Source organism: Alternaria triticimaculans (assembly GCF_023758025.1).
Source record: "Alternaria triticimaculans strain BMP 0046 chromosome Unknown scaffold_30, whole genome shotgun sequence".
NCBI classification, from domain to species: Eukaryota; Fungi; Ascomycota; class Dothideomycetes; order Pleosporales; family Pleosporaceae; genus Alternaria; species Alternaria triticimaculans.
In genome coordinates, this window is record NW_026055987.1 from 206,168 (window position 1) to 215,594 (window position 9,427).

At 54.5% G+C, this 9,427-nt stretch overlaps 4 protein-coding genes across 4 annotated transcripts; 3 read left to right on the forward strand and 1 right to left on the reverse strand.

Annotated features, from left to right (window-relative positions):
• Positions 1-65: 65 nt before the first annotated feature.
• Positions 66-2,996, reverse strand: PRP16 (DEAH-box RNA helicase prp16; the record flags this gene model as incomplete). The annotated part of the gene is made up of 1 exon (XM_049370940.1): positions 66-2,996. One exon carries the CDS (start codon positions 2,994-2,996, stop codon positions 66-68), a length of 2,931 nt encoding a protein of 976 aa, XP_049217396.1.
• A 263-nt stretch (positions 2,997-3,259) lies between these two features.
• On the forward strand, positions 3,260-4,948 carry J4E78_010363 (uncharacterized protein; the record flags this gene model as incomplete). The annotated part of the gene is made up of 3 exons (XM_049370941.1): positions 3,260-3,468; positions 3,518-4,385; positions 4,433-4,948. The coding sequence occupies 3 exons, from the start codon at positions 3,260-3,262 to the stop codon at positions 4,946-4,948; spliced, it is 1,593 nt and encodes a 530-aa protein (XP_049217397.1).
• A 2,005-nt stretch (positions 4,949-6,953) lies between these two features.
• J4E78_010364 (uncharacterized protein) lies at positions 6,954-7,808 on the forward strand (the record flags this gene model as incomplete). Its single annotated transcript, XM_049370942.1, has 1 exon — positions 6,954-7,808. The coding sequence occupies one exon, from the start codon at positions 6,954-6,956 to the stop codon at positions 7,806-7,808; it is 855 nt and encodes a 284-aa protein (XP_049217398.1).
• A 772-nt stretch (positions 7,809-8,580) lies between these two features.
• J4E78_010365 (uncharacterized protein) lies at positions 8,581-9,368 on the forward strand (the record flags this gene model as incomplete). Its single annotated transcript, XM_049370943.1, has 2 exons — positions 8,581-9,040; positions 9,127-9,368. 2 exons carry the CDS (start codon positions 8,581-8,583, stop codon positions 9,366-9,368), a joined length of 702 nt encoding a protein of 233 aa, XP_049217399.1.
• Between the last annotated feature and the right edge of the window lie 59 nt (positions 9,369-9,427).

The following is a 9,427-nucleotide window of genomic DNA, read 5'->3' on the forward strand; positions in this document are numbered from 1 at the left end:
TGCATACTCACCCTCTCTTCTTAATACCTCCGTATAAAACTCTCCACACATGCCATCCCACCCAGCTACCTCCTCCCAAACTTCTTCTTCCCAACAACCGGTCTCTTAACCACCCCCTCCCCATCCTTCTTCTTCTTCACCACCCCCACCTTCTTAACCACCGGCCCATTCTCCTCCTCCGCAATCCTCCTATCCTCATTCGCCTTATCAACCGCCATCTGCGCTTCCAGCTCAGCTTTCCGATTGAACTCCGTTTCCATGATACGCTTGTCCCTCGCGGAATACCCTTTTTCTTTGATGCTGTAGAAGACCGCGCCCATGTCTGCGAGCCAGTGCGGATCCACAGATGTGACACACGACATGTATTCTTTACTTGTGAGGATGAGTTCGTGGTATACGACGTAATCGGGCAAGTAGCCCAAGCCGTACAGAGCAGATGTGGGGTGGAGTTGGATGGTGACGCTAGTACGCAGGTTGATGTACTCGCCTATACCTTTCACTTTGGCGGCTTGGTGGTAGTAGCCTGAGCAGATGCATTTACGAATAACGTCCCAGTCGGTACCACACGAGACGAGCTTCATCTTCTGCTTGGACATGATGTCGTAGATCTGGTCGCGGATTTCCTTTGCGCGGCGTAGCGCTTTGGGGTGCAGGAAGTGGCGGATGCACCAGCCGTCGGAGTAGCCGTTTACTTTCCATTGCGTGTATACGTGTAGGAGGGTGAGGTGGTCAGACTCTGGGACGAAGAACTTCTCGCGCGCGGCGTCGGATTCTTCTTGGCGTTCTTTGGGGCGGTAGAAGACTGAGGGGACGGAGAGCATGGCGACGATTGTGAGCATTTCTTCGCTGCATTCCATTTCTGTGGCAGTGATGATGAGTTTGGCGAGCGAGGGGTCCATGGGGAAAGCGGTCATGGTGCGGCCGAGTTCAGTGAGGTTGCCGATGTTGTCGAGGGCGCCGAGGGCCCAGAGATCGAAGAGAGAAGTTGTTATTGTGTCTTGGGGTGGCGGGTCCATGAAGTCGAAGTCTAGCAAGTCTCGTACGCCGAGGGACTTGAGGAGAAGAACTGTGTTGGCGAGGTTTGTCCGTTGAATCTCTGGGATGGTCTGGATGTAGAATTCATCCCTGAAAGCTCTCTCGGTGTACAAATGGAAACACTTTCCAGGTCCAGTACGTCCAGCGCGACCAGCACGTTGAGAGGCATTGGCCTGTGAGATGGGTGTGATCTGGAGCGTGTCCATGCCCATCTTCGGGTTGTAAACCTTGAGCTTAGAAAATCCAGCATCCACCACATACATGATGCCGTCCACCGTCAAACTCGTTTCTGCAATGTTGGTGGCCACGATGACCTTGCGTACGCCGGGGGCTGCTCTGTCGAAGATCTTTGCTTGCAGATCAGCAGGCATCTGACTGTAGATTGGAAGAATGCTGAGTTTTGGCGGGTCGTTGAGAAGTTTCAGCCTTTCGGCGACCAGTTCGCATGTGATTTCAATGTCTTCCTGACCCGTCATGAAGACCAGAATATCGCCAGGCCCCTGGGAGACATGTATGGCGAGCACCTGCTTGACTGCGCTGTCGACATAGTCCTCGCATGGGGACCGCGAGTATTGGATGTCAACGGGAAATGTTCGTCCTGGAATTATGAACTCGGGAGCTCCTCCGTAGAAGCGCGAGAATCGTTCCGAGTTCATGGTAGCTGATGTGACGATTAACTTGAGGTCTCTTCTGCGTGCCAGCACTTTTTTGAGAAGTCCCATCAGTACGTCGGTGTTCAAAGCTCTCTCGTGGGCCTCGTCCATGATGATGCAGGAGTATTTGTCCAGGTCCGGTTCCACCAATGACTCTCGGAGTAACACACCATCCGTCATGTACTTGATCTTGGTCTCCTTGCTGGTGCAGTCTTCGAAACGAATGGCATATCCGACCTGTCCACCAAGTTTCACCTCCATCTCTTCACTCACACGTTTCGCAACACTCATGGCTGCGACACGACGAGGCTGCGTACATCCGATCAGCCCCTGCTTCGCGTACCCATCCTCAAAAAGGAACTGGGTCAGTTGAGTCGTCTTTCCAGAACCCGTCTGACCGACCACGATAACGACTTGGTTGTCTCGAATCACGCGTAGGAGGTCTTCCCGGACTGCAAAGGCGGGAAGGTATTGTCTCTGCTCTCTAAGCGTCTTGCTCTTACTGAAAGCACTCGCACCCTCTTGTTTGCTGAGATGCTGCGCAAACTTGCTGCCGCCCTGCTTCTCCTCGTCTTCGGGGCCTGGAGCAGCGCTATCCGTGTCTTCTTCTTTGACTCCCATGATGTTCCCTAGCGTTGTTCCCTTCGCACTTGTAGCCTCCTGCGTCTGTTTCGCGCGCTCTTTCTGTTGACGTTTCTCCTTTACAACGCGACTACCGCGCCGACTAAAGACGGCCATATCGCTCTGTGGATCGCGTACGGCCGGAACGGGGTCGATTTGCTTGGTGAAGACAGTCTTTCCGTCCAGAAACGGGGGCTTCAAATCGTGCACAAGAATATGCACCCGCATCGCGTCCTCCTCGTCATCGAAGTCGTCGTCAAGATGTCTCCTCTGGGCCACTCCAGACTGCAACATGCGGTTCGTTTCCCAGGCATCGACATCCTTCTGTTTCTGTTGCGCGCGCATACTTGCTCGGTTGTTCTGTTTCTTCTCCGTCATAGCAGCCTCCCGTTGCGCATCCAGCCATGTGCTCTCGGCACCACCAAAGGGGTTGTGGGTGTCGTCTCCGAAGGTGTGTCCGTTCTCCTCACCGCCGTACCAGTCGCGATCCAGCGCCATGGAATCGAAATCCTCCACCAGAGGTTCTGACCCTTCCAAAGACCGCTGCGATGGGTTTGCGCCATTATCGCGTGAGTTTGTATGCCGGGCAGAGGCAGGCTGGTTGGGCTTGCGAAACTTGGGACGGGGCGCGATGGAGTATTCCTCAGGGTCGAGCTTGCGCCGTTTTGGGCTGTGGCCGCGTTCCATGGCGATCGGGGTGCCGGAGATGCTTATAGACGAGACAGGGTGAGCGAGCGTATGGAGGGAGGGCGATGGCAGGTGTCGTAGCTTGAGGGTTGAGAGGCCGAGAAAGTTGATGCTCTCTCTCGGGAGTCCGCAATTGTCGCTATCGATAAGGACGAGCTTCAGCCAATCGTTGCGGGGCGCCCAAAATTATTTCCAACCTTTTGAAAAAGTTCCCCACGCGACTTGCGCTCTCACTGCGCATTTTACTTTACACTACCAGCGCAATGTCTATGATCACAGCGACGACGTGGGTGCCGCGCGGCTATGCGGCGCCCTTTCCTTCACGGTATCAGTTCGACGAGGACGAGTACGAGCGCATATCCAAGCTGGCAAACCTCCAACTCGAGGATGCCAAGGAAGATCTCGAGGAAGCGCAAGCCGAGGAAAGGAGCAAGAACGGAACTTCGACCAAGGCTTCCAAGAAGGACGATGAGTGCGTGCACTCACTAGACAGACTACCTCAAAGACTAACGACTGGAAAGGGACGACGATGACGACCTCAAGGAATACGACCTCGAGCACTATGACGACGATGTTGCTGAAGACCGCGGCGATACCATGGCCATGTTCGGCAACGCGAAGAACCTGGTTTTCCACGAGAACGACGAGGACGATCCATACATCACCATGAAGGCTGGAGAGGAATCAGATGACGAAGAGCGTGAGGAGCTACAAATTCTGGCTACAGACAACTTGGTTCTGGCTGGTCGCATAGAAGACGAAGTCGCGCATCTTGAAGTCTACGTATACGAAGACGAGGACGACAATCTCTACGTGCACCACGACATCATGCTGCCCGCGATTCCACTTGCCGTTGAATGGTTAGATCTACCTGTAGGCAAGTCTGTGGGCACAAGTGAAGGCAGGGGAAACTACGTCGCAGTTGGAACCATGGATCCTGATATCGAGATCTGGAACCTGGATGTGGTAGACAGCATGTACCCAGATGCAGTTCTTGGACAAGGCGCCGAGGACGCAAAGGCAGACAAGCCCAAAAAGAAGAAGAAGAAGTCGAAGAAGGCCAACGATGAGTTCCACGTCGATTCAGTCCTCTCACTCGCAGCCAACCGACAACACCGAAACTTCCTCGCTTCGTCATCAGCAGACAAGACTATCAAGCTGTGGGACTTAAACACGACAAAGTGTGCCAAGTCATACACGTACCACACAGACAAGGTCTGCTCCGTAGCCTGGCATCCCGTCGAGGCCACTGCTCTTCTCAGTGGTAGTTACGACAGGACCGTGGTCGCAGCCGATGTGCGCGCACCCGATGCAAAGGCGCCACGATGGGGTGTTGAGAGTGATGTCGAGACTGTGCGGTGGAATCCTCACGACCCGAACTACTTCTACGTAAGTGTGGCAACACCAGCTTGATCACGTCGTACTAACAACCTCAGGTCTCTACTGAGAATGGTATGATACACTACCACGACGTCCGCAACGCGCCAAAAGACCCCTCTGCCTCGAAACCAGTGTGGGTACTACAGGCTCATGACGAATCCATCTCTTCATTTGATATCAACCCAGTGATACCCGGTTACCTGGTCACAGGCTCCACAGACAAGCAGGTAAAACTGTGGAACATTCAAGACAACGGTCCCAGCATGGTTGTATCGCGGGATCTCGGTGTTGGGCGAGTATTCTCAACATCTTTTGCACCCGATAAAGAGGTGGGTTTCCGCCTTGCCGTCGCAGGTAGCAAAGGTGCAGTCCAGATCTGGGACACAAGCACCAATGCGGCCGTGCGCGCGGCTTTCGCGACCAAGGTGCCCGCTATCAGAGGAGATGGCAAGGAGAGGCTCGTGGGTCTGGAGGAACAGGACACAGACTCCGATACCGAGGAGGGCGAGAGCGATGAGGAGGGTGCCGAAAACGCTGACGAGAAGGGTTGGGAGTCGATGGAGGAAGACTAGACGATGATACCCTGGGCATATAAGATCTAAAAGGCGTCGCGAATGTACCAAGCTCTATGCTATGTGTGCGGTGTTCTATATCCTGCACAATCAAGCCATCTGTGAAGCTTGTCCCCGCAACACTCGAGGCCATGTTTCGCGGGTCGCAATCGCGAGTCAGGTCCCGCACACGTTTCGAAAATTGTCCGAACCAGCTCGCCCTTACTTTTTAGCTCCTTTCATCTCATTTGAATCGAGTAGCCTCACCATGGCGCAGCATGATTCATAGTGGACTATTGTAATGACATCACCATCACCACGAGCAACCAGAATCAATAAACGATAAACGATAAAGTCAGATTCGTTTTCTCTGCCATCGCATGAGCGTGACAAAGCAAAGTAGGAACGAGCGGGCGAACACCCAGCACTGGGCAGTCAGCAAGCGGCCGGCTGATCTGCGTTCGCAGCTTGGAGCCCTGGGTCTGGGCACCCTCATGGACACCAAGTGGACCTCGCTGCCTCAGGTTGCGATCTCGCGAGATGACGGCCAGATCGTCACCTCAAGGCTACCCGGTCTCGGCGCTTTACAGTTTCGAAACCACCAAGGACGCGCAAGGCGGAAACGCCAAAACCATCTCCCCTTTGATGATGCCCATGGCCAGCACACTGACATCCTCGGAGGGTGCGAGACAGCTGTCTATTCGTGCGTCTGCAAGGCACGCGTGGCGTCGAGTGAGCGGCCTGCTTTGGGCGCTTCTGCATAAGGTTCTAGAGTGCCATGTGACCGGATTGGGAGGGGGTTGACAGAAACGCCGTCCCCAACGCAACCACGGTACCGTTTGCGCAGGCATCGGTGCTTATCCATAATGCCATGCCATGCGTGCAGCGCATGCGCTGTCGGGGCTGAATGACAGCTGTGCCTCCGACGACCGACTGCACTTACTCGTCGCATATTTCTCCGTCATCTCACATGTCAATGCCGCGCGACAGGAAAGGGAAGGCCCTTAATTCAGCTCGGCAGCAGACCTCTGTTGTGGGAAGTGTTGAAACAGCGGGCCTTTGCAGCCCCAGCCAAAGGCGTGCGGATCTGGGAAACAGGCCAACGAGTCCCGGCTCAATCTGAGACGAATGGGCGGTAGATGCACTCTGAGCGAAGCGATCCCATTCGCCAGCTGTAGAAAACGTATCACTCACTAAACTTAGCCGGGCTGTGTCGACGCCACTAACTCAGTATCCCAGGAACCAATACATGCTGATTCGCTGCTTTTTGCTTGGTTCTGGCGTTCCCCCGGTCATTCCTACCAATCTTCGAGAGACATGTCGACGCGGCTTGGTTAGCCTGCCGCCCCGGGGATGCTGGTTTTTCAACCCATTCAGTCGCTCTATCGCGCGCCGCCCTCTTCTTCAGGCTTCCTCCCTTCCTTTGCCTTACGCGCTCTCGTTGCCTTCCACAGCAGCCATCATTCCCTCATTTCGCGGCCCGGTGTTCGCTCCTTACGACACAGCTGGTCTCTACGCTCTTTGACAGACGAACTTACTTCACATCCACCATTCATTCTTCACCCCATCGCTAAACGCCGCGATCGCAGCATCAGAAAACCGAAAATCAAATAAAGAACCCAGGACCCAAGGACTCGACTGCATCACTGGAAGCAACCGTGCCGGACTCTCAAGCCAATATTCTAGCCGCATTTGTACCACAATTACGACTCCGATATCCACCGACATCCAGTGCACTGTTACACTGCAAAGGGCACGCGTCCAAATACACCACCGATAGCACAGCGTGATCTTTTCCAGATCCTTTCTAGAACACGGCGACAAACGCATTAGTGCAACTCTAGCTCGCGACTGTTTGGATCTCGTGCCAGCCTCAAGCGCAATCTATCCCAGGCAGTACCCCGCATATCTGCATCGCACCAAAGTAGCGACCAACTACAGTCACCGTCAGAATTACCGGCCCCAGAACCGACAGCTGGACCCTTATCTGCAATATCGCACATCTACTTTGAATTAATCCATCAATATGTCTCTCGCTCGTGCCATGACAAGGCGCATTAAGCGGACAGAAGAGCCGAAGGACTCCACGGTGTCGCCGACTCGCAGCCAGAGTGTCAAAATGGCCAACAACAACTTTGACCGTTCCAAGATCTCTCTTCCCATCGCCTTGGTGTCGACTACCAACATGCTTTCGTACAATGCGCCCGACATCTCGACCCTCAGGAACGTCTCCTCTTCAACTTCACTCAGCCACTCCTCGGCGGACGACTCGGACCACAGTGTGTCAACACGCTCTCGGGCCTCTTCGCATGGTTCAAGAGACACCACCCTGACTGATGCCTCTTCTGTGGCGTCTTCACCCATCTCGCCCGCGCCCAACCACCTTTCCGGCTACTTTTCATCCTCTGGCAAGCAACTGAAGAAGTCCGCCTCAACTACCAGTCTTAAGCAAGTCAAGGAGGAGACTGTAGAGGCAGTGCCTGCTATTCCTCAGAGGGCTCTCTCGCACAGCAAAAAGGCACATGAGCGACTGGCGCACAAGCGTTCGCTTCAGAATGTCAGCACTCGTGGCAGCATGAACTCGCGTGGAAGCGTCGGTTCTGCACGCCACTCGCGCGAACAGCGATCATCGCTCGACATGTTCAAGGGCACGATTGAAGAAGAGAACCACCCCTTTGGCCGTGAGCTCGAGCAACTGAACGAAGTCGTCGAGGAGTTTGGCGGCGTAGTACGAGATGCGGAGACCGAAGCGGACATTTCCATCATGCGCTCGAAAAACCTCGCCGCTTTCTGCGCTGCCGACTACCTTTCGGAGATCCGCCCACTATTCAGCCATCGATTCGCCATCAAACACCAGCCCGCACCCATGGCCTGGATTTGATCAAGTCTCCTTAACTGTGCTCCCCGGACGGTCTCCTTTGCTCTCAGCCCTATACCTTAGACGATGTCTTACGCTCTCGTTTTCCGTGTACATACTTATAGGGACTGTGATCCCCACCACTCATTTGTCTAATTCTAGTTTTTCCATTGTTTTACTATCTACTTGCTGGCCTGGTTGGAAGGAACGCAACACGGCGTTTCGGACTGCCAGCGTCAGGCTTGGGCACTAATCCCACACTATCCCTAACGATCTCTCATGTTTGTCTTGTACGATGTTATTGAAGAAGCGGTCAGCCGCAGGCGCTGTTGGGGGAATACGATGCATGGGTTTGGGTTGGCTGGACGTGGTGGTCACACTGCGCTCATGTCTTACTCAGATGAATGTGCTTCGAAATTTGAAATGTACACATACATCTTATCTATCTTCCTGCCTGATTGTGATGTCCTCCGCCTACCCTGTCGCCCAGCAGTGTCCATGGGACCTGACGAAACTGGAAGGTGCCATCTGGGGCGTAGCACCTGCCAAAACCATACCCACAACCATGACAACCACCACATGTGAGGCCGTTCATGAAGAAGCACGAAGGTGTTCACGCACCAAGCATGGTCCTCCCGAGCTCAAGCACACAGCAGGCGGCGGCAGACAAGGATGCCCATCTAGCGCGACCCGGAACCGGCGAAACACCTCGGCAGCCCTCCGATTCCATCTCAAACTTTTGGCCAGCAACAACCCCAAAGCCGAATTGAAAGTCGCCCCCGCACACACGCCCAAGATGATATGTCGAACCTGTCTGCGCAGCGCCTCGCGCGCCCAAATAACCTCTTCCACACGCCCGCAACCCATGCGCTTCCTCACCACTACAACCCCCCTCCGCAACGCAACACCCATCTCCTCAAGCACCGCAACGCAATCCGCGGGCCGTCAAGGCGACTCGACTTCCTCGCATAACCCGCCAACCGCGACTTCCACATCTGCGGCTCAGCCGTTCAGCGAGCCGTTAACACCAGCCGCGAGTCCGGATCTGAAAGCCACGGCAGCGGAAGCCGCGAAGAAGAAGGCTGCCCCGCTGGTGAAAAGCAGTATACCAGCTGGACAACCGCTGAAGGGATTGAACTTTTTGAAAGATAGACAGGATCCTGTTGCGTTGGCTGACGACGAGTATCCGAGTTGGCTGTGGACGATATTGGATCGGCAGGAGAAGAAGGCGGATGCTGGGGCGGGGGATTTGTTCTGTACGTTCCTTGCCATTGCATACTTCCCCACAAGGTCCATCATAGCCTAGGAAAAGAAGAACAGTTTTACTAACTACAACCCCCAGCGAAATCAAAGAAACAACGCCGTCTAGCCGCAAAACGCCTCCGCAAGGAACAAGCCATGAACCCCGAGATGCTGGTCCCCAAAGTCCCGCTATACGAACAGACGATTGATTTACCGGCTGGAGACGGTAGTTTGCAGGGCGCGGTCAAGGCACAGGATGCGAGAGAGGAGTTGACAAAGGCGATGAGGAATAAGAGACGGGCGGGGATTAAGGAGGCTAATTTCTTGAAGGCTATGGGGTAGACTGTGGGAGAGCTTTTTCTGCTGGTGGGCAGGATGCTGTTGTGGTGGTGGTGGTGGTG